Source organism: Diplodia corticola, assembly GCF_001883845.1.
Source record: "Diplodia corticola strain CBS 112549 chromosome Unknown scaffold78, whole genome shotgun sequence".
Classification (NCBI taxonomy): domain Eukaryota; kingdom Fungi; phylum Ascomycota; class Dothideomycetes; order Botryosphaeriales; family Botryosphaeriaceae; genus Diplodia; species Diplodia corticola.
In genome coordinates, this window is record NW_017971557.1 from 115932 (window position 1) to 139836 (window position 23905).

Genomic DNA, 23905 nt, shown 5'->3' on the forward strand with positions numbered 1-23905 from the left:
AGTCTCGCATCCACCCCTGCTCAACCAGTCCACCTCGCATGCAGTTCGCCAGAAGCGTTCGTTCTTGACTTGCGGTGTGGAATGAAACAAATACCGGAGTCTCTCAAGCGATCAATCCAGTTCTTTTAATCTTTCGACCTGTAAGCTGGCAAAATGGCAATTCCGTGTTTGAACCCTGAAGTTTTGGGAATCCTTCTCAACCACGTCGTTTTTCCAGAGCAGCTACCTTCAAGCCGCGAAGGCGATACGCGCTCCCTCGAAAGAAATCTTGTTGATGGCTTAATCAAGGCTGCCGAGGCTCTTGTTCCCACCGCTTCAGATACTGACCGAGCGATATGGGAAGATGTTCGGAAAACACTTTGTGTCGCCAGAAAGTTGAATAACGATACTGATTCGGAGGGTCTCGAGAAAAATTCCATCTCAAACTCCTTCCGCCAGCTTGCGTCGAACGAGTCTTTGATTCTGCACGTAAAGGAGCAGAACGCCGGCCTGCTCGTCAAAAAGTTTCTCGTCCACAGTCCGCGCCTCACCTATGATATGCACGAAGCTGATGGTGGAAAATGCTAGAACTGCCGAGTGCATTGTCGAATTCGAGGCCTTCGAGGCTTCTCCACATTCAAGGGACGTTTTAGCAGCCGAGGGCGCGCTTCAGTGGCGGTTTCCCGGGGCCGCTGCAGCCATTTCGTTGGACATCTTCACGAACCCATCCTTCCAAGAGAGCCTGGCCGGCTTTCTCGAACAATGCAGCAGCGAAAGCTTCCCCGAATTCGCCTCGCATACTCACAAGGCCGGTGTAGAACTGGTGGAGACTCGGGAGCCAGCCAATCCAGCGCTGATATCACAACTGCTCATGACCATCCTCGAAGCCCTCGGCCGCAAAACCAAACCCACTTTGCTGCACAAACGCATTCGCGATGATGTGCTTTGGGGACCTGGATCTGGACTTCCATGGAGGCGGGCTCCTTACTGGCTCGTGCTCCGGGTAGGCCTTGTCAGGCACCTGGACGAGAAACTCGGACCCGAAGCCGGCCACGCGTGTTATAAGCTCATACTCTGCGTGATGTTTGCTCAGCTGCTCTGCAAGTCTACTGACGTCGTCAGCATAGAGCTGCTGCATAATCTCAAAGCGAAGCTTGCACGGCGCATTGCGAAGCTGCAGAACGCCAGAAGGAGCTATGAACCCAGAGCTGCAGGGATCTACGACAGAACTCTACCACGCCTGGAGCCACTGTTCCATGAGGCATTCCAAAGCGCTACAGAATGCATCAACAGGACCTGGCGCGTGACCAGGGCCGCCGCCCTACGCCGCATACATCGTCTTCCACTTCGGGCTGACCCTGATAGCTTGCGTTTGACTCTTCCTAACAGCGGCCCAATTTTGAAATCTATCCTTGCCAATCGGCCTTCATCCAACAAAGCGCGCGGTCCTAGCGCGTCACCTGGCTGGTATGGTGGTTCCTCTACAACAAAAGCGATCGTCACTTGCTATTCGCAGTTGAAACACATTGAGCAAGAAGTGGAAAATGGCGCATTCGCAACCCGTGCAGATGGGATGGCCAGCCGGGAGGCATGTGTGAGCATATCAAACGCCATCGGCCGCTATCTCAGCCAGGCCGGGTCCGCTTACGATGGCCTGCCAGAGCTGCAAAGCATCAAGATCCTGACCGTCATGGACATGTGGATGGTACTGGATAAGCGCGCAACGGGGTCAATACGTCTACTTCTAGACTACGGTCCCGTTGTATCGTCCAGAGCGCTTGATGTCCTCCAATTGCCTGAGAGGCATGCCATGTACCGTCTGCGGGCCATACAAGACTACTTGCAGGCCCGGGAGAGGCAAGCAAGCTCCAATGCTCGTACCATCTTCGACAATCCACACACTGGCAGTTTCGCCGTCCGTTACTACAACGAATGCGACCAAACCGGAAAGATGGCCAATCTCCGTCGGAGAATCGAGGAGAAATCAGAGAGCGCGCGAATCCAGACCATTGAAGAATGGATAAAACTCGGCAAGACGTACGAGGAACTGTCCCTGCAGCTTGCACAAAGTTTGTGCACATGCGAGACCGGAAAAAAGCGCTCGAAAAACTGCCCGACATGCAAAATAAGGCGGCAGAGAAAGAAAATCAAGGTCAAGATCCACGAGGACTTCCTGCCAGAGGACCAGGCGCAAACAAAGACAATCATATTCGAGCTCCAGTGTCCTCCGCTATTTGCAGCGTACCGCAACGCTGCCTGGAACATTCTCAACAATGTCGGATACCCGAGCTTGCCGGCGCCATCCGAGAAGACCTATGACATACGAGAGTATAAAAGCCTGGCGCCTTTTCGAACGGCATCGTCTGGGAGCATCACTCTGGCGTCCAAAATCAAGTCACACCTGAAATCACACTACAAATTTTCGAGTGTACCAGCGACAATCGAAGGGGTTCTCCGCCCACACGGGATGACGTACAGCTATTCAGACGCGACGACGAGAGTCTGGTGCTCTCAAGACATCGGTCCCTCGTTTGCACACTTGTGCCAGTGGACAATACCTCAGAGCTCACCCCTGGCGCAGCTGAAGACGATGACTGGCCTCTCCGTCGAGAGCGAAGGCCCGTCCTCAAACGAGATCCTGGCTAGCCAGTCACAATGCCCTCACGGGGTCAGCGTACACGAGTTCACAGCCGTCCAGAGCTTGTTCACGGGCAGAAGCTGCAGGTGGCCGTCGATCCTGGTCGAGCTCGGGTCATCGAACCTCAACTTCAGCAGCGAGACAATCTCGCTGATAGTGGCCCAGCTGGCAGTACAGGCGGGGCCCGGAAAACCAGGCGATGCGTTGCGCACGACACATGGCGTCTTCCGCGAACAAAGCTTCTGCGCGCGGCTGGTGGACCAGATCGGCCGCCGGCTGGACCTCATAGCCGTGAACTGGCGTGAGGCGCACATGATGGACATGCTCATCGTGCTCCTGCTGCGCCTCGCGTCCCTCGCAGATGCACCGGCCAGCACGGGCGTCTTTCGTCTTCTTGAAAAGGCTCAGAGCATAACGCATCAATGGATGAAAAGACTGCGGACCGAGCTGCATCAAGCGACCACGTCTGAGGTTTCGCAAAAGCTGTCCAGACAGATGCTGTGGGCAGCACTGCTCTGCAGAAGAGCGTGCACCGCGTTCTTTGACCAAGCAACGGCACCGCGCGAGCTGCAACCCCAGGCCCTGCAGTCCGTAATCGAGGCATCGATGGCGGTGCACGAGAACTTTTGCAGCGACCTCGCTTCACTTCCCGACTCATTGAGGCTCGCTCTGCTGCGAGATATCCGAGCGAGTGGCCGAATGGGCAGACTGGTGCAGTCGTGTATCGAGCGCAGCCCCGGCAGCTTGACAGCCGCCATAGACAGCGTCTGGCCGTCTGCAGAAGGCAGCGAGACAAGGCAGTACTCTCAGCCCGAGTTCATCAAATCATCACCGGGGCAACTGGTCATGTTAAAGGTTGATTGGCAGGGTGCAGCACATCGGCAGATCTTGCACTACGACGTGGTCAGCGGTGGCCTCTGGATCGATTACAAGCCCCTGAGCCAGCTCCCCACCGAATATCGCGACAACTGGATGATGAAAGAGCTGTTTGGGAGCCAGCACCTTTTAACGTATCCCTCCTACATGCCGGGCATGGAATACATGCTGAACTTCACTCTCGGGGGCCACCAAATCCACTTTGGGACGCGCGAGAAGCGCCTCATCATCCGCGCTCGCTACCGTGGTCATACCCTGGAGTTTCTCCCCCGAGCCGTGTTTGGCAGCCTTGAGAAGCCGGATCTTCCAGCTTCACTGGTGGAAAATTGCATTCATTGGTTCGATGTAGACACGGGCGTTGTTGAAGCTCGACAGATGCCTGACATTTGGGTTCAAAAAGAGAGCAACTGGATCATCGACGTAACATCTCGTTTGGCCCGCCGGCGAAATGTTTTCCTGGTAGACCCCAGCAGCACACTGTTCAATCACGTAGCCAGCATCTTCCACGGATTCGAGCACCGCGCTCGCTTGACCGTTTTTCAGCCAGAGAGCAAGGACGGAGGTCTATCGGTAGAGCTTCGTCGCCTCGACTTGAGCTTCGTGGTCAAAGAAAAAGGCCTGCTGCATTGCCGCGAGCTCCATGCCGACCTCGACCCGGACCAGGACGCGGGCACGTGGTACGGCTTCGACTCCAAGATCGTGCTCCGGGACAGCCAAAACCCACAGCGGCGCAGCATCCTCGTTCCTCTGGGCCCGCTTTCGTGGAAGCGTCGCGGGACGCACGTCGCGGTGCACGCAGAGAACGGCGGGACGTACGGCATCTTTACCATCAACACCGTCCTGGGGCGGCTGGACTGCCCAGCCGAAGCGCGCTTGCTGCTTTTCAAAGCGCTGCTGCACGCGTACACGGCGTCGATTGCGTTGGATCCGCTCACGCGGCGCAGCGGGACCGAAGAGGCGCTGCACTGTCTACACTCTGCCCAAAACCAACCGTGGATGCCGTTGAATCCGGCCTTCGAGCAGTATCTCAGTCTGCTAGCGGGCCTGGCGCCGAAGAGGGTGTACTACCCGCCGGGAAAGAAGGTGATGCAGCAGGTCTTCTGGGACGACCGGCTGCCTCCCACCACGCAGCACGAATCATTTCATGCAGCTATTGCGGCAATCTATCAGAAGTCGATGCAGCTGTCGGCTTTTTCGCCTGCAGAGTCCGTGACCATGTCGCTGGAGGACAGGGGCGATGCCCATCTTCGGAAGCGTAGCAGCGCCCGACGAAGCAATTTTTGGCGCAGAGATCTGAACTGCGTCCATCCAGAGACGTGCTGCGATGCGACGTACCAGTCGCGTGATTGCCAGACGCAGAGCGACCGCCGCGCCAGGGTCTGGGAATGCACCACGCTCATCGATACTTGGAGCGCGCAATTTTCCGCCAGGCCCCACCTCGCCCGCCTGCTGCGTGGCTGGCCGGTCATTCACGCCCGTGGGGAACCTGCCGTGGGGCTGTTGCTGAGCAACTTGCTCGGCGCTGAGGCGGCAATGGAGTGGGGCTCCTGGCTGAGCATCTGCAGCAGTGCTCGCGTCGCGGACAAGTATCTGCTCTGCTTCGTGTTGGGCGCCCTTGCCTTCCGCAAAGCTCACGACATGGATCTCGTCAGGACTCTCATTGCCTTTGCGGTCCTGGATGATCTCAAAGCCCTCGAGCTCCCTGCATGGCCGTTGTATACCGGCTTTGAGTTTCGCCAGACGCCAACCCCGAGCTACCTCTCACAGCTCATGGCTCCGTTTTGCACGCCCTGCCCAGGAAGCAGCACTGCTGAGAAAGAAAGGATCACTTCCAACTGCCATCAGGTAGCCACCATCTTTGCTTCACAGTGGCCATGCCACTCACCAGGGCTAGACGAGATTCCAGAAGAGGCATCATCTTTCATGAATTTTCCTGGTGCTATCGATGCTGTTATGAGTGACTGGGTGCGTTTGAAACGCAACTTCGAGCTGTCTGAATGGGTTTCCCGCGTCCAGAGTGTCCTCAACCGCCTCAACATTGGAGCACGTGGATATGCCCTGGACACTGTATCTGATGACTGCAAAGTCACTCCTCATGGCCATCGTAAGAGCATTGTGCCGCATCTTGAGGATCTTCTGAGGGAATCGTGTGTCCTTCCAGAACCAGCAGTAGATGGAGTCTACGACAAGCAAAGGTTGAGAATAGCTACTCACGAGAAAGGCATAGGAGGACGGACGACCACGTCTGATAAACTTCGGGAGCATCGTCCCCTCTCACCCGAGTTGCGGGAGTTGAGGTCCATCATAGCCTCAATGATTTCAACAGAGTCAGAAGTCCGATCCCAGTACGCAAAGGATCTCAACCAAAGTCTACAGGCGCTCGAGGCTGCCCGCAGAGATACCGACACGCAGGGAATTGCCCAAACGCCATCAGGCCGCACGACCATCTCATCGGTGGATGCTTGCAACGCTGCTTCGGCTCGGCTTGAGCAGATTTCCCAGGCTCTTGAGGCCGGAAAAAACCATGCTGTGTGGCTAAAGTATGGAGGGTTGTGGCCATGCATCAGCCCTGTGACGGTTCTGGAAAGGCTCCGAACTACTGCCAAAGTTCAGTTTGGAACTGGTATGAGAGACACTCTGATCCAGTATGGCCAGTCCATCACGAAATTGCAGCAGCACCTCAGGATTGACGATGCACTGATGCGAGGAAGGAAAAAGGCCATGGCTGAGGAGCTCGGAGATCTAGGCCACGCAAACTGGAGCCCTGCTGAATATCCAGACTGGCTGCTTCTAGAGATCGAGGGTAATCTTCTTATCAGGTCCCACCAAGTCGATGTGGCGCTTTCAACCATATCGCCGCATTCTGGCAGCAATTCCGTGTTGCAAATGAATATGGGCCAAGGGAAAACATCGTGCATCATACCAATGGTAGCCGTGGCCCTAGCTGATCAAAAGCAGCTCGTGCGTATCGTTATTCCAAGAGCACTGCTTGCACAGACGGCGCAGGTCTTGCAGGCACGGTTAGGCAACCTACTCGGCCGTGAGGTGAGAAGCGTTCCTTTCTCCCGCCGAACACCGACCACACTCGATTCGATCAACACATTTACTAGAATCCACCAAGAAATCATGTCTAGTTGTGGGGTCATTATCACGCTGCCTGAGAACATCCTGTCGTTCAAGCTGAGCGGCACGCAGAGGCTCTTGGACGGCAGAATTGAGGAAGCGAGCTGCATGCTCAAGGCGCAGAAGTGGATGGAGAGAGCAAGCCGCGACGTTCTCGATGAATGTGATTTCACCCTATCCACTAGGACCCAGCTGATATATCCCTCCGGACCCCAGGAGAGCTTGGACGGCCAACCATCCCGGTGGCTGACGGCGGAAATGTTGCTTGAGCTAGTCCACAGCCATCTGGAGACATTGAAGCATGACTTTCCCCACAGCGTTAGAGTCATTAAGAGAGAATGCGGCGGGTTCCCTTGGGTCTACTTCCTGCGCTCTGATGCCGAAAACGCCTTGGTGTCGCGGCTGGTGAACCAGTTGGCACTCGGAAAAACCAGGATTCTCACCCTCGAGCGAATCTCCAAAAAGGACTATAAAGCCTTGAAACGCTTTATCAGAGACATCGAAGTCCACGTTGACGATGAACGGCGCCTAGAAGCACTTTTCAAGGATAGAAGCGCCTCGAGGAAGACCATATACCTACTCAGGGGGCTGTTGGCCCATGGAATCCTCATTCTGACCTTGAAAAAGAAGTGGAACGTACAATACGGCCTACACCCCATGCGCGATCCAGTAGCTGTTCCGTACCACGCGAAGGGAGTTCCATCAGATCAGGCGGAATGGGGCCACCCTGATGTGTGTATCCTACTCACCTGCCTCTCATTCTACTTCGCAGGACTCAATGTCTCGCAGCTTCAAAAATGCGTCCTTCAAGTCCTTCAATCCGACGACCCGGCTAGTGAGTATGGTCGCTGGGTTGGAAGTTCCCAGTCCTTGCCCGTCCAGCTACAGGAATGGAATGTGATAAATGTGGATGATGAATTGCAGCTCCAGGATCTCTGGAAGCATCTACGGTACAACGTTATCGTCATCGATTTGTTCCTGAACCACTTCGTCTTTCCCGTCCATGCCAGGCATTTCCAGGCTCAAATTGGTGCCTCAGGCTGGGATATACCACTGTACCAGCCGCAGAAGCCCCAGAGCTCAAAGCAGACTGATTGCTGGCGTACTCCGTTGACGACCGGATTCAGTGGAACAAACGATAATCGATACCTGTTGCCGCTGACGATTGAACAGCACGATCTTGGCAGCCTCGCCCACACGAACGCTGACGTGCTGACGTACCTGCTGCAGCCCCGGAATCGCGGATACATTCTTGCAGCCAAACATGGACAGCGCCTCTCAGAGGAGATGTTGCTTTGGAAGGCCAAGGAGCTGGGAATCCGTGTGCTCATTGACGCTGGCGCACAGATCTTGGAGATGGACAATTTCACCTTGGTCAAGAACTGGATGCGCGTGGACACGAAAGCCAAGGCCGGCTTATACTTCAACGCAGACAACAAGCCCTTCATCGTATATCGGAGCGGCACACAAGTTCCTCTTCTAGCCTCTTCATTTGCCAACGACCTCCGCGAATGCGTAGTGTATCTCGACGAAGCACATACTCGTGGGACTGACCTCAAGTTACCTTCAGACGCCAGGGGCGCCTTAACACTAGGGCTAGCACAGACGAAGGACCACACCGTTCAAGGTTCGAGCCGCCGCAATTCTAGCAAGCCAATGCTTTACTGACTACAACTTTCCACAGCTGCGATGAGGTTGAGGCAGCTGGCCACGACACAATCCGTCGTCTTCTTCGCACCGCCAGAGGTGCACCAGAGCATCCTTGACCATTGTGGCAAGAGAAGTACCGGTCATATTGACTCGCGGGCTGTGGTCGAGTGGCTGCTCGAGCAAACGTGTCGAGGAATAGAGCAGCTCCAGCCGCTCTATCGCTCTCAAGGAATCGACTTTTGTTGCCGCTCTGAGATCGGCATCAGATTCCCGAATCACATAGGCAACAAAAACCACCGAGACTCCTTCGTCCGTGAGATTCGGCAGGTCTGCGACCATACACTTCAGAAGATGTACCAGCCGAGACGGTGGGAAACAACGCCCCAGGTTCTGGAGCAACCGTCTCCCGCATTGACTGCCTTTCTTGCAAAACTTGGGAACCAGACTTACGATTCCGACTCGCCAAGCAGCACAGCCTTCCAAGAAGTCGAACAGGAGAGAGAGGTGGCTCACGAAGTTGAAGCAATTCGGAAGACCCAAAAGCCGATCCTATACGAGGCACTGCCGTATCGTGGTCTCCACGAGGACATAGTCCTCTTCGAGAGGACTGGAAGACCAAAACACGAGTCGGACGGGTACGGAACCGTTTCGCTTGCCATTCGGCACACACAGACGGGTAAAAAGTATGAAGCTGCCGCTGCGATGTTCGACCACCGACTTTTTGCCTCCACGGAGGTCTTCCGGACGGTGAAGTTGGAAAAACCGGACGATGACTTCCTGGTAAGAGCCCCTGTCAACTTAGCACTGCACACATGAAAACGCTAAGTCAAGCCTCCACAGCGACCTGTCACATGGCTACTTTGGAGTACACAAGCACAAACGGCATTGATGGTAACTCCCGAGGAAGCCGAGGATCTGATCTCTAGGAAGCGTGGCGATGAACACCCGCTGACGCATCTGTTGGCATACGCGGCTCCCGTATCTCGCAAGATGTCGTATTTCAACAAGCTCGACTACTATGCCGTTCCAGCCATGCCCGCAAGCTACACGATGCCCCTGTGGCTTCCCATTCAGCTCGGCTTGTTTGCAGGCCGTTTGTACTTCGAGTTTGACGAGCATGACGCCATTGCCACGTTTCTCCACGGCAACAACATGTCGCATGGCCGTGGGTCAGCACGTTGGCAGGCGACGGAACAGGGGCCGGTTGACCAGGATTCAGCTCTCCCATCGGTGGCATCCAATTGGCTGGTGTTTCTACAAGAGTGGGTTACCGCGCGGCGAAAAGGTCAAGATTTCTCGCAGACCCCAATGGGGTATGTTTGTGAAGGGAAGCCTTTGAGAGCAGAACACCCTTTTTTCTTAAGGGAGTATGACTTCTCGTCACCGATGGATCCAGATAGAGGATTGGACGGAGGTATTGCACAAGAAATTGGCAACTCGGATTCAAAAAGTTGCAACGGTGACGAAGGGGAGTAATATAGAGGGAAGGACGTGGGGGAAACACTAAACACTGAGAATGATTGGTCGAAGCAACCACACGTTGCCGGTAAACGAGACGACAGATAAGAGGGTAGATGTAATAGAGAAGATAAAGAAGAGTTCTTATCTTTACTAGCTAGCGGGAGATCTACTGGCGGCCGCAGGAGTGTCAATAACGGAGTCATCGCCAGCCCGGAGGCTTCTTGCGAGTACTAGGTATTCGGGCGCGCACAGTGGCATCACCAACTTCAGAGCGACCAAATATGTGCACTGTACTTGGACGTATATAACCATGGTGTGGTCCAACCATCAGTGGGTTATATCTTTCTACAAAACTGGGTTGGCGCTGGTGCCAGTTTGCACCGCAAATAATCCTCCCCCCAACATGACTGGGCCTATCGGAGTATTTGACAAAAAGTCACGCCGAGCGGTGCCGCGGGCCGGATGTGTGACTGCATTCGTGCAGCGACGAGTCAGTTTGGCAGAGCCGTGCTGCGGGCCTTACTTCCGGAAGTCTTGGCTCACTTCTGTCCGCTGCTCCCGGACGCGGCGGCCGAGTCTCTCAGACCTCGAAGCTTTTTCGACGGGATTTTCACGATAGGCATGTCTATAACACTATTAATTGGAACAACAAAAGTGCGAGCCAAACAGACCCCGCCGTCATTCATCACCCAGCGGACCCCAGCATTGTCCGTGCGTTACACCCTAACACAATCGGTCGGGCGGCAACGGGCACTTGCCGGAGCTGGGCCCGAAGGCGGCGGTTCACCGTTCGTGTTTGAACACGGGTCAGAAGAAGGCCATGATTGGCGTCGGCTGGCTGCAACCCCGGTCCCCGCGTCATTCGCCTACCGCCTGGCCCACCCTCCTCCTTTAAGTTTTCTCATGGTGCCTTGTCACCATGCACCTCACGATGCTTTACGATGCCAGCAGGTCGGTAGCGACCTGCGTCCTCGTTCTCGTGCCGCCTGCGTATATTACCTTGGCCCTGCGCTGCGGTGTGCGCATCTCTCGCAAGGCATGGGGCCTCGATGACACCTGCATGGTGCTCTCCGCGGTACGTTCGGCCCCCTCTCGCGTTTGACGGCGCGGGCAGCTAACGCCAGCTTCTCCTGCAGCCCTTCTTCGCGTGGCTGTCAGCATCCGTCCTCAGCGGCGCGTGGAGCGGCTTGGGTGCCAGGGACGAGCACTTGTACGGAGGCATTGAGCAGTACACAACAGCACTCAAGGCAAGCGGATGAGACTACAAGGCATGCGCGCCATCGGCTGACGATTCTTAGAACTATTTCATGTTCATGCTTTCCTACTGCTGCGGCGTCTTCTTCCTCAAACTCAGCATCGCCCTGACTCTGATGCGTATCACCGCCGGCCGACCTGGTTACGTGTGGACCCTTCGGGTGACCATCCTCATCTTTACTGCCGCCATCTTCATGGTCTTCTTCTACGTCCTGGCCCAATGCCAGCCCATCGCGTACGGCGAGCGCTCCCACCGCAATTCAAGCTGCTCACACCTTATAGATACTCATGGGATAAAAGCATTCCCGGCGGTAAGTGCAAGGACAAGCGCATTCTCACGGGTATGAGCTTCGCCATCTCCGCCGCCAATATCGTAACCGACTGGACCTGCGCCCTATTACCTATCCCGCTGCTATGGAACCTCGAGATGCACCGCAACTCTAAGATTGCGGCCGGCGTGCTGCTCTCCTTTGGCGTCTTCGCGAGCGTCTGCGCCCTTATCCGCCTTCAGTACACCATCGCCCTGAACGAGGAGGTCGACTTTCTCTACCATGCCTCGTTCGTCGTCATGTGGGCTTTCGCCGAGGCCGGCGTCGGCTTCTCGGCTGCTAATTGCAGCGTAAGCCCACCTCCCTTCCCGCTCCACGTGGCGGTACTGACTCGTCATCCAAACAGACCCTCCGCCCCATCTTCGTCCGAATCTTCCGGCTCGGCAGCAGCCGCGGCAATTCCGACGACACCGACAGCAGGGAATACGGCTGCTGCCCCACCCACGCCAAGAGCCGCCACTCTGGCATCGAGCTCAACGCCGACGCCTCTGACGCCATCATCGTGCATCCAGCAACCAGGGCCGGCTACGGCGTGAAGACGACCGTCACAGCAGGGGAGCCCGAGAATGAGCGGGAAGGCGGGGGACGTATAGCTGCGGCTGAGGAGGTTTACTTTGAGGATGACGCGAGCCAGCGCGAGATTTTGAGAGAGGACCGAATTAGTTTTACGTATAGAAAAAAGTAAAAGGGTCATTTAATGTACTTGTGGGGAATCTTGGTAAGAGAAGGTTCGGGTTCGACCGGGGCGAGGCACGTAAGGACGCTTGATCTGCAAAATCATTATTGCTGTCCTCCCCCCCACTAACGACGCGACTCTTCTCCTTTTCCAATCTTACGACGGTAACGATGTCTTCTAGGCCCTCGACCACCTTGCTTAGACAACCCAGAGCCGATGAAAATCGCCAAAATTGCAAAGACAATACCAATAATAAGCCCACACTCTGCAGAGGTATCAGGAATGAAAGTTTCGCCATTCCACCTGCCCAGCTTCGTTCTCTTTCCACTGCCGTCGAGATGGATGAGAACATCGGCGGCACGGACATAGGCACGCAGAGTAGTGGATTCTCCGTCTTGGATGACAATGAAGCTGCTGATGCCTCCCTCGAAGAACGAGTTATCCATGACACTTTCTGTAAATCTGGGTTAGCTCTTTACAAAAAAAAAAACAAAAAAAAAACAGCAACAAGGCGGGCGACGGCTCACCTGCCCATTCGCCTGTTCGGTGGTCTTGGAGCTGCCCGCTGACGGTACGCTCTTTTGTCAAGTAGAACACTCCCAGCGCGTCTTGTAGCTCCATGACACACAGCGTGGTGCCTGGGTATGCTGCCTGTGCTGTTTCCGGGACACAGTCGCTCTCCATCCATTCTTTCGTCTCGTCGTCGTAGAAGATGCTCCGGACAGAACCGTCTGGCTGCTGGAAAAACATCAATGCACCATCGGCACTGTTGGCACCCGCGATGCGGCTCTCCCCGTGGATAGCCACGCGGCCAATGTCAGTGAGAGGCACCTTGGCCCAGACCGGGTCGTTGTCATCGGGTGAAGATATACGCTGAATGCAACCCAGATCGTTGGTTTGGGTGACATAAACGAGGGAAGAGAACTCGGCTACCGTATCATTTCTGTCAACATAGACGGCGGCAGTGTCAGGCTTCACTCCGCTAGTCATGAAAATCTCATCGACCAGGTCCGTGTCGATGAATTTTTGCTCGATGAGGTTGCCCTCATCCTCTTTGGTGATGTAGGATGTATTCTTGTCCTTGGTCGTGAATCCTGCGGCACTCATGTAGAGCGCCATCTTCTACACGTCTGAGCTCATTCTGTGTCGTGCTCTGGAGAGGCGTGTGTGAAACCGTGTGACGGGCAGAGTAGTCAAATCGATTGCTTCTCTGAGCGGGAAATGCAGGTGGCTTTTGTCGATCCAAGAAGTATGCCGCCTTTCAGCCTTTTTGACTTTAGTCCTCTTTTTCTCAGCTCCACCGATGCCAAGTGGCGGCTCGACCATGTGCCAATTGGCTCCCAGATGTCTACCACCGCAGCAAATGCTTTCCTTAGAGCCTGAAATCTGACGCCAAGGCATTTCTGGGGCTTACACTCATCAATTGCTGCTTCCGTGTTATCTACTGGATCCTGCTTTCCGCTCTTCAGGCAGGTGGCTGTCATGCTGGCAGTCACTGTGCATGCGATGGCATGAGCTGCACGTTAGATATGCCGGGGTATAGCATAGAAGCCGTTTGCGGCAGCTGCTTGATCTGAATGGTGAAGATCTCACTGTGGCTTGGCCGAAAGGACATCTGGAGCCGACTTTGGCGTCTTGGCTGAATGTGTGGGGACCGGGGAGCAAAGCGCCTCAGTGAACCGAAACACAAGGCTACAACCCAGTCTTTCAGCCGCGGCCATCTAGATGGTGTGAGTGTATGTGGCAGAAGTCAATTCGTTCGTCCATCTCGTACCCAGGTCGATGAGAACCAATGAAATACAACAGCTGGTGCCCGGTTACTATGAGGCTTATGCCACCTGGTTTTGCTATATGATACATCAGTCGCGCCTGCGCTGCAGCCAGCTGACATGGCCCGAAAGGAGGAAAATTTCATGGATTGCATTTTTTCCCGTAAATTCCATGGCCAATGTCCTCGTATTTTGTTCGCTACGAAGCATGTGAATGAGTGACACCCGATCATACTCGACATCGATCCATGACCAAAGACGGCACATATCCGACGCCTAAAGAGGCCCCTGTCCACACATGTGAAAGCGGGAATTCACGTCCTATTCGGACCATCTTCCAGTGATTGGAGACATCAGAACGCGCAGGAGCTAGTGCAGGCAGACAGTCAGCCGTGGACCGGCCCGCATAATGTCAGAAGGAACTGCAGAGTACTCACCCATTGCTCAATAGCTTTCTCGTTCCTGTGTAGCTCAGTGAATCGCTCGTCCAGGCGGCCTACGACGGTAAGCTTGGCCCAGCGCCCTACTACACTCGACGATGGCCCTCTTAAACGTCTCTTGCGATTCATCATAGGGGCAGCCGTCGGTAATAACAATGATGAGAAGCGGTCGCTTGAGCCTCTCACCGCGAGCCAATACGTCAAACAAAAAAGGCCTAAGAATCCTGTCCCGTAGCTCGGTGCCAATCTTCGTCGAGCCTTGTGGCTGGAATCGGAGTTATCTATCAATCTGGTGCTTGTTTAGGTTATCGTAGTCGAACGAACGCGACTCTCCATCGTCTACGGCATCCTCTACATGCTCTTCGGCGCGTACCCGATCGTGTACCAGCAGCACCGCGGCTAGTCGCAGGGCGTCGCCAGCCTGCCCTTCCTCGCCGTCGCCATCGGCATGGCGCTCGCGCTCGTCTACAACGTCTACCACGACAACCGCCGCTACGTGCGCATCGCCGAGGCGAACGGCGGCCATGCGCCTCCCGAGGCCCGCCTCCTGGCGTGCGTCGTCGGCGGCTTCGCGCTGCCCGTCGGCCTCTTCTAGTTCGCGCGGACGTGCGGGCCCGGACTGCCGTAGCAGGCGAGCGTCGCCGCGGGCGTGCCGTTTAGGTTTGGCATGGTGCTGGTGTCTATAAGCGTGATCAACTACCTCGTCGACTCGTACACCGTCTTCGCGGCGTCGGTCATGGCGGGGAACTCCGTCTTGCGGTCGCTGTTCGGCGCCGCCTTTCCGCTCTTCACGACCCAGATGTACCAGAAGCTGGGTAAAATTGCCCCGATTCTTCGGAACTGCCGCCGTGTTGCTGACAGCCCCGTGCTCTCGTAGGAATCCACTGGGCGTCGTCGCTCGCCGCCTTCCTCTCTGTGCTGTGCCTGCCATTCCCCTTTCTCTTCTACAAGTACGGCGAGGCCATACACGCGAAATGCAAATACTCTACTTAGTCGGCAGCGATTATGAAGGAGATTCGGGAACGCGATCTCGGCGAGGATGTAGATATCTGGCATACTCTACATACAGCGGGCCCGCTCCGTAAGTTGGTCCTGATGCCGATGTACCAGATGTTTCGGTATGCCCCCGAGACTGAGGTTGGGTCCTCGCTTGAATGTCTGTTTTTCTTGTAGAACAAGGGCACAGCTCTGGTGGCGCCCACAGCATTGGCGGTCGCCATGACGAAGACGGCGGCGACGAGGATGAAACCCAGCTCCCAGTACGTAACGAATGTGACGATGAATGCGGTGCAAAACGGGGCCAGGGCGGTGAAGGTTAACGAGAGCTGGTCGGAAATGTCTTTCCGCTACACCAGGTGCATGTCAGAAGTCAGGCGGGTAATGACTTCGCCCGTGCCGAACGGCGCTGATGGCGTAGACATAGCTGACCGCAATAATAATGCGGTCGAACAGCGTAGCGTAGGCGAAGACGGATCGTTGTTTCACGTTCCTCTACCGTAGAGACAGGCATTTTAAGTACAGAGCCAGCCTATCGGTCGCCATAAGGACGTCTTAGAGTACAAGATAGGGTCTTGCCCGCGCAACTAAGAAGTACATATAACGCAGAAGTTGGCCTTGGTTCGAGAAATCTACCTGCTCCTGCCGGAAGCGGGCATGGATAGTGATCTTTTCATTCTTCCATCGATAGCGAGAGCAAGCATAGGAGTTTAAAAGATATTCGAGACATCATGCTAGATACATAAAATCCTATAACACCTCTAAAGTACTTAGATATATTCCACGTCGGGAACTGGCTTCGAAACATCTTTTGCCGTAGTAAAGCAGTAATGGCGAGGTCTTGCAGTTGACGCTTCATCGAACTCAGCACCCTCGAACTCACCCACATCGCCCCATCTAACAGGGAATAGATGCGCATATACATCTTCAGATGGCCGATGGCATGCCGCGCTGATTGCAGCACTGCATGTGGAGACCAGTGGCGGCGTCCATCCTTCGCCATACCATTGCAGACGCTCCGCCTCGCTCCTGTTCCACCATTCGGAGAGCTTTGCTATCCTGAGTGATGACTTCCACCTGGACAGTTTCGATGTATCTACGCTGTCACCTGCATGCTCATCTGTTGTATCCCCCGGCTGCCTGAGGCATCCGATTCCCATTAAGGCTAAGACCATAACTCCTCCGACACAGACTGTGAAAACGATGCCAATGCTGGAGTATCCGAGCGTGAAGGTATCGTAATTACCGACTTTAGTCCTATCTGAATTAAATCTAGTTGTGACGATTATAAATATACTTTGCGAGATAAGCTAGTGGAGTATAGAGCCAGATAGCATTAAGGGAATTCCGAACTTGAAAGGGATGCTTAAGAAGTAAGAGGATCGCTGAATTCCTCGAGGGCTAGACACCCGTAGAGCCTTGCGTTTGAATCCGTAGCTAGTCCACTCGGAAGCTACGAGTAGCGATGTAAGAAGCCGGTTGTATAGAATGTATAAGAAGCTCAGCAGAAGTTGAAATGAGTTGGTGAACAGAACGGCGGTATATAGGGTCCAGTCGGATTTCCCTGAGAGGGCTATATTTGCTGAAGATGGCCGTCTAAATCCACGAGCCAAGAGAGATGGAAAGGTAATTGAAAGGCCGCTTTCTACTTGAGATTTCAAGGAGCTTACGAGTAGATATATCGTTATTACGATGACTAGAGAGCATCTGCATTCATGCTGATTAGCTACGTGAAGCACTATTCTGCGGCATCGGGAATAACCTACAATCTATATGTAGTAAACTATCGGCTTTTTTCAGCAGTGTAATACCAGCGTAGTCCCTTTTCCGGGTCCCGCCTCCTTCGCGTATCTGACCATGAAGGTCTATCTGGAGTCGGGAGGTTCCTTGTTGGGATATCTCTTACTATATACGCAGCGTGTTTCCTGACCCACAGCCAGGTTTTCCGCAATCCCGAGGTATTCTTTGGGCTTTCGATGTTGGATTTTCCAGTCTTTCTCATTGTTTTCACAGTCGCGAGGCAGAGTCCTTTCGTTGTCTCATCTGCCTGTTCTAAAAAGCTCGCCACAGCATCCCCGACTGTAACGAGGCGGTTTTCCGCATGAATGCATCTGGTGTAAATGATACAGACACATTTACAGAAGTTGAGGATGCATATTAGAATCCATATGGAGATGCTGTAACGAACGTCGCACTGCTTTGTTTTTTGCACCCCAGCGCTGAGACAATATTCAATATGTAAAGGGTCCGGAAAGGGTTCCATCCAAATTTGCCAGTCCAGCGCGTGGTCTTTCATAAGTTCAATGGTGCATTGCTTCTGGTCATTCTGGAATTTGCGGTAGACCTCGGAACAGATCCACTTCGGACCACGGAACCAATTCTCCCCTTGAGCTGGATTCTGGAAATGAGAAACGAGAGAAGAATTGCGTTGAACAGCGGACGTTGACTCCAGAGTATAGTTCGTGACCACGACAAGATCTCGTGGGCTGCCGAGTGCGTCGGTGTAACGTTTGATGCACTCCATGTTGTCCAGCTTTTCGAGGGAACTGATGTTGTATTGAAGGTTTTCCAGAGCCGTAAGTGTATCGCTCCAAGGAACGTCATTAGACTGGAAGTCATCAGAAACCACAGCTGTCGTGTATACAAAGACGGGAGTCGAAGAGTATAGTGCCGAGTTCCAACTTTGCTTTTTGTCAGCTCTGGGCCACGAAACCCCTGGGGGTATACATACAAAAGGTGAAGCAGAATAGAGCTAATCATCAAAACGATCCATACGCATCTTCGTCTCCGGCTAATGTCAAATAGGTTTCGCCAGCTTTGGATGCCAATGTCGAGCCATATGCCTTTCGCATGGGCAATGTCTACCTCATCCCGAGACGGGGCAATCAAGATCTGCGAGCAGTAATTGCTTGCTCCAAGAAGACCTGTCGAGAGGACATTGATGAGTAGATGAAGAGCGGTGTTGTAGCGGCTGCTGATTTGGCAATCTCCTCGGTAGATCATGCCCATACCATTCGACAATCCTGCCTCGATTGCAGCCCAAACTGTGAAAGCGATATTCAATGCCAAAATCGCCAATGAGATCACTATTTGGATGTTGAGAGCAGTGGTTTGTTTCGAGAGCCAAACGGACATCGTCATAGCCTGAGGGTGTTCAGGGTTGCAGTGAGGAAACCAAGGCAGAAATCGATTGACGTCGGCGAATCGGTCTCTGTATAACGTTGATATTAGCGTCCTCGGACATCGTCTCGGAAAGGATCCACTTACCTATTGTGTCCTGCCTGGTTCGACTCTTCGCCAGATAGAAGTTGCTGTGATTTTCCACAGATTCGTGTGCCGTGTCGTCTAGAGAGAAGTCCAAATCCAGTCGCTGTAGCTCTATAGCCTCACCACACCATGTGTGAAAGGATACTCTGTCGCTTCTTCGACCCTGATCGTCGGAAATGCTCTGCGTGCCTTGTTCGGAGTGCGAATCATCTTCGTGTATGTTGGTCAAGGCCATTGTTTGCTGAGGCTCGTTTTTTTTTTGTACGGAAGAGGTTGCGAATATATGGCGTGCGAACGATGAACGGGGGCTTCTCGATCTCAAGGAACGCAGCGAGGATGGTTAAGTAGGTCGCCAACTGGCAAGGCTGATTGAGGGCTTCAGTGACAGCCTAATGTCTATTTTCAGCAACAGATACGATAAGTGGTTGGCTGTTCGCTCACCATCCAATGATAACCACAGGCGAGCATCTCACGAGCTTTCTTTTTTTTTCTTTTTTACACCACGTGTGTCAGCTGCGTCTGCTCCGAAGCCAATTAGGAGGCCTCCCACAACAAAGCCCCCGCCTCTGCCAGCTCTCATGGCGGACAGCGCCAACGTGCCCACCAGCACAACCGCGCCGCAATTCTATATGCTGTCCGAGCGTTAGCGGCTACTCCTTTGCTCCTCTCCTCGTTTCGTCCACAAACACCAACGAGCCGACAAAAGTCCTGTAGCGGAGCAGTCGGGCGTTCGCGATGGCGGCGCCCGCCGCGATAGGCGCGATGCTGACGAGCAAATTGGACGCATTAACGATGTTCGCGGCTGCCGACTTCGACAGCGCCAGACCCCCGCGGGCGTAGCCGCGCAGGGCGCGCATGATGGCCTTGCTGCCCCTCTGCGCCTTCTTCAGCTTCATGTCGTGGACGCTCAGGTGGGCGAAGTCCTCGGCGTCGTTGTCGGAGTCGATTGTTGGGAAGGCGCGGCGGCGCGAGGCTTCGTCGCAGATCCAGACCCAGTCAAAGTCGGTGGGGGAGATGGGGCAGTCCTTGGCGGTGACGGTGACGGTCTCAGTGGCGGTGGTGATGGAGGGGTTGCGGGTGATGGTGGTGGTAAGGCTGGCTGCCTGCTGCTGCGGATCACCGGGTGCCGTTGTTGGCTTCTCCTCGTGCATGGCGCCGAGGTCGATGGCGCTCGCGGCGATGAGGCCGATGAGGATGACCGGGAATGCGGGGATACACGGCTCCTTCCTCTTCCTCTCCGTTTCCTCGTCCTCTTCCTCCTGCTGCTCCTCCCCACCCCTGCTGGATGTATACGTGAATGGAGAGGTAGTATAGTAGTAGCGGCTTGTGCCGCCTGACGAACGCTCAATCACACGGCTGGATGCTCCTCGGGTCGCTACACCACTCCACGACAGATAAGAGCTTGTGTCTCCATCGCTTTCCTGTCTGCCGAGTTACGGCACACACCCTTCACAGGTAGGCAAGACAGTACGCGCTCGAGGCGAAGGCGGCTTGCGCAGAATGTCACCGTCTTCACACACGGCGACGAACAGCTCATCCGGGGCGGTCCGCGCAAGCCCAACGGGCCCGTTCCAGCACTTCTATTCATTCGATACGAGCCGAGCCACGCGTTTGGTCAAGGAGTAGTGTGCCAGTGATGTCAGGCACGAGTTCGGCGTGGACGAGTCATTTACTTTATTTCAATCATGTCTTACTACAGGTTCTTGGAGCTGGGGTCGGTCGAGCTGGATAAAAGACGGCGAGTTCTCAAGTTCCAATGCGTTGCAGCGCAGCTTTCATCTGTCGCAGGTTGTTGCTTGTTCAAGTATATTAGTTTTTCCGTAGAAGGCTGGCCGGAACGATGGCAAAACTCATTCTAGCGGGGTGAAATGGTGGATCGGAGAGCAGCCGTTACCGGAATATAAAGGTTGGTAGACGAAAACATCTAAGTTCATTATTCGACGTTGATATAGCTGGCCTGGTGGAAAATTCGATCCGTTCTTTTCTTCCACAAGCGGGCTTCACATGTCGACCACAGCTTTTGTCGTTTTGCGATTACGCCCCAACTCCACAACTGGTCGCGGTCCGCATGCGTCCACTCCTTCATTCCTGTTACATGTTCTGAACTGCGCTAATCACGTCCCCGCAGTGTCGATCCATGGCCACCTTTCGGTAGCGATAAAATCTTTGCCAAGATGGTGTTCCTCACACAAGTAGCAATTTGCACATGCCAGCTGAGAGCGCTTCACATAAACCGGAGTATCTGGCGAATTCTTCATCCATGTAGTTTGGATTATTGGGAACGGCGGTGGACTGTTTCATCTGCGCGGGAGAAATCTGGAATCCCGCCTCCCTTTACTGACCATCATGCCATCACGCTCGTTGTTGCTGCTCCCGGTGTCTACCCGAACTTCTGGCCACGCCTCTGCAGGGCTGCATTCCGGATGCATCCCCCATGACGCGCGCTTCCGGTCCAAATTTTGGTCTAGAGCTACGGAGAGTGGGCAGTAGTAACGAAAGGATGCGTCTCTTTCTCGGTGCCACAGAGCACTCTTACTATACAAAGATAAGACCCCTTGCTTTGTGCAACTTTTGCAAACAGACTGATATTCGAGTTCGAGGCTGGGCAGATAGTATGGTACAGCAGTTAGCAGTCGCATCTAGACCTTCCGGACGCAGGGGATGAACGCCCAATACTAAGCTGTTCCCCTTGCTAGCTGCGCTCACCCAAGAGGTTTCCAAATGAACCGAGGAGATGGAGCCCTTAAGGCCTGCCGTAGATATATAGAAACATTGCTTAGGGAATTACGTTTGCCTTAAGCCTCATTGTTCTTCCTTGTTATCCACATCAATTCCAGTGTCCATTGAGCCCAAAAAATGCCGAGCCGCACAGAACTCGAGTTACCCACGCGACCTGTACACCATTCGTACAAGTACAAATGGGCTCGACAGGTTGTGCGGGAAAATCTCGTTGACGACTTCGACATTTTGAACAAGAAATTGAAAGACAGCCCAAACCTACGTTCTGCCAACAGTCTCACGCAGCTGGTCACCGACATCCTACCAGTTGAGAAACTCACTGGGGATCGTCCAGAGCCCCAAGGGCAGTTCAAGGTTGGTATAGTCGGTGCAGGTTGTGCAGGACTATTCACAGCCATGATCTTGGACCACATCAATGAGAATATCACGGACCTCAACATCACCTACGATGTTCTCGAGGCTAATGGATCCGAGCGTCTTGGTGGGAGGCTCTACACTCATCATTTCTCTCCCGAGGAAAAGGACTACTACGATATTGGTGCAATGCGCTTCCCCAAAATCCCCATCATGGACAGGTATTTCAATACATCCGACCCTTTCCGACGATGAAATCGCTAATACTGAGAGAACTTAGGACTTTTCGGCTGTTTGAAAAGTTGGGTATCGACACGAAACTCATCCCCTACCATTTCAAAGATACGAACGGTGTGTGCCCAGCGTACTATAACGATCGTCACACGGTTGGTACCCCTCCTAAAGGAGACGCATACGCCATGAACGAAGGGCTTCCTCCAAATAATCGGATACCTGATCAGTAAGTTTACGCTTTCCTTCCGCTGACCAACTAAGCTAAAGACATGTTCAGTCTGATGCAGCAAGGCTCGAGCAAAGTCATGGACGAAATACTTCATGACTACAAGGAGCAGATCCAAAATCATCTCCAGAAACCCAAGCGTGATGGAACGAAGAATGAAAATGGGAACGCGAAGGCGAAAGACTGGATACCCTTGAAAAAGGCAGATTTCATGAGCACCCGTCAATACCTCCGCTCGTATGTATCACCCAGCCAGTTTTCAGCATGGAAAATCACTAAAGGTTGTGCAGAAAGAAAGATTTGAACTTCAACACCATTGAGTGGTTGGAAACGTTTGACACGTAGGTCCATCAACTGTAACGGTGATGGCTATGGCTAATCTCGCCTCTAGTGGGACCGGTTGGTATGACCAGTCTCTCACAGAAACAGTCCTCGAGTCGCTGGATTTCGACGAGAACGCCGACTGGTTCTGTATCAATGGAGGATCCCAGCAGGTTGCAACGGAAATGGTGAAGCAAATGCGACAAAAGCCCGAGTTTCATCGTCAAGTGACCGCCATCACAGCTAGCCCGAAGGGCAAAAGGAGCCTCAAGATCAAGCACACAGACTCGTCCACAACGGAAACCCGAGACTACTTCGCCATTTTCAACTCAACCACGCTCGGCGCGCTGCAGCGCATGGACCTCACCGAAGCCGGTTTGCGCTATGGCACCAAGCAAGCGATCCGTTCCCTGGGCTACGGAGCCTCCTGCAAGGTCGCTATCAAGTTCAAGACGCCGTGGTGGCAGCAAGCCCCGTTCAACATCAAGAAAGGCGGAATGGGCAAGACCGACCTCCCAATCCGCGTCTGCGTCTACCCTTCCTACAACCTCGACACTCCAAAAGACCACTCCGCCGTCCTCCTCTGCTCCTACACATGGGCGCAAGACGCCGATCGGATGGGCTCCCTCATCTCCCGCTCCTCGCCCTCCTCCGAGGACGAGCTCCGCGAAGTCCTCATCCACAACCTCACCCTGCTCCACGCCGAAGACAGCACCAAGTACAAACCAGTACGAGACACGATCGAGGGCGCGTACGAGACCCACCACGCGTACAACTGGAACCAGGACCCGCACACGGCCGGCGCCTTCGCGTACTTCGGGCCCGGCCAGTTCAGCAAGATGTGGCCCGAAATCATCCGGCCGAACGGCTGGCTGTACCTCATCGGCGAGGCCGCCTCGGCGCACCACGCCTGGGTCGTCGGCTCGCTCGAGTCCTCCGTGCGCGCCGTCTTCCAGATGCTGCAGTCGCTGCACTGGCAGGACGAGAACTACGCGCCGTACAAGGACGCCATGCATTTGCTGGCCACCGCGGATGGCTCGCCGTTCAGCCCACTGCCGCTGGAAATGCCGCTACGTCAGGAGGATGATACGCCGAAGGACGGCAAGCCTGCGGATATGCCAACGAAGGGGAGACCTCTAACCTTTACGTCGGCGCAGGTTGCTTTGGGCTTTTGCGAGTCGTTCGTTCAGGAGAGTGAAGAGGAGCGAAAATAGTAGTAGTATAAGCTGTTAATAGATTGGCGAAGGTAAAATCTATTAAAGGGTCTACCGGCGAAGCTGGGGCTTTATCACTTATAATATAGTAAGGTAGTAATTATAGATCGTAATTACTACCGCTTCTAAAACTCCTCTATAATCCGCTCTAACGTCTTAGTTACGTTTAGTACTCGCCGCCGCTATTACTAGTAGTAATACTCGCCGCCGCCGCTACTACTAGTAAACGCTCGCCGCCGCCGCCGCTATTAATAGTAGTAATACTCGCCGCTACCGCTATTACCGCGCGTAGAAGAATAAATAGAGCGAAACGAGTTAGAGAAATCGCGTCGCTAACTTAAAATTATCTAACGTCTTCT

At 54.1% G+C, this 23905-nt stretch overlaps 6 protein-coding genes across 6 annotated transcripts; 4 read left to right on the forward strand and 2 right to left on the reverse strand.

Annotated features, from left to right (window-relative positions):
* Window positions 1-153: 153 nt before the first annotated feature.
* BKCO1_7800036 (uncharacterized protein) lies at window positions 154-9742 on the forward strand (the record flags this gene model as incomplete). The annotated part of the gene is made up of 5 exons (XM_020279093.1): window positions 154-503; window positions 568-8243; window positions 8301-9046; window positions 9107-9579; window positions 9631-9742. The coding sequence occupies 5 exons, from the start codon at window positions 154-156 to the stop codon at window positions 9740-9742; spliced, it is 9357 nt and encodes a 3118-aa protein (XP_020125796.1).
* A 904-nt stretch (window positions 9743-10646) lies between these two features.
* BKCO1_7800037 (integral membrane family protein) lies at window positions 10647-11995 on the forward strand (the record flags this gene model as incomplete). The annotated part of the gene is made up of 4 exons (XM_020279094.1): window positions 10647-10802; window positions 11026-11216; window positions 11264-11600; window positions 11657-11995. The coding sequence occupies 4 exons, from the start codon at window positions 10647-10649 to the stop codon at window positions 11993-11995; spliced, it is 1023 nt and encodes a 340-aa protein (XP_020125795.1).
* Window positions 11996-12184: 189 nt separating this feature from the next.
* BKCO1_7800038 (uncharacterized protein) lies at window positions 12185-13105 on the reverse strand (the record flags this gene model as incomplete). The annotated part of the gene is made up of 3 exons (XM_020279095.1): window positions 12185-12251; window positions 12290-12440; window positions 12514-13105. 3 exons carry the CDS (start codon window positions 13103-13105, stop codon window positions 12185-12187), a joined length of 810 nt encoding a protein of 269 aa, XP_020125802.1.
* A 1538-nt stretch (window positions 13106-14643) lies between these two features.
* Window positions 14644-15188, forward strand: BKCO1_7800039 (major facilitator superfamily; the record flags this gene model as incomplete). Its single annotated transcript, XM_020279096.1, has 3 exons — window positions 14644-14775; window positions 14827-15010; window positions 15073-15188. The coding sequence occupies 3 exons, from the start codon at window positions 14644-14646 to the stop codon at window positions 15186-15188; spliced, it is 432 nt and encodes a 143-aa protein (XP_020125801.1).
* Window positions 15189-19108: 3920 nt separating this feature from the next.
* On the reverse strand, window positions 19109-20046 carry BKCO1_7800040 (uncharacterized protein; the record flags this gene model as incomplete). Its single annotated transcript, XM_020279098.1, has 2 exons — window positions 19109-19791; window positions 19989-20046. 2 exons carry the CDS (start codon window positions 20044-20046, stop codon window positions 19109-19111), a joined length of 741 nt encoding a protein of 246 aa, XP_020125817.1.
* Window positions 20047-21314: 1268 nt separating this feature from the next.
* Window positions 21315-23546, forward strand: BKCO1_7800041 (uncharacterized protein; the record flags this gene model as incomplete). Its single annotated transcript, XM_020279099.1, has 5 exons — window positions 21315-21772; window positions 21832-22011; window positions 22063-22248; window positions 22302-22352; window positions 22403-23546. The coding sequence occupies 5 exons, from the start codon at window positions 21315-21317 to the stop codon at window positions 23544-23546; spliced, it is 2019 nt and encodes a 672-aa protein (XP_020125818.1).
* Window positions 23547-23905: the final 359 nt, after the last annotated feature.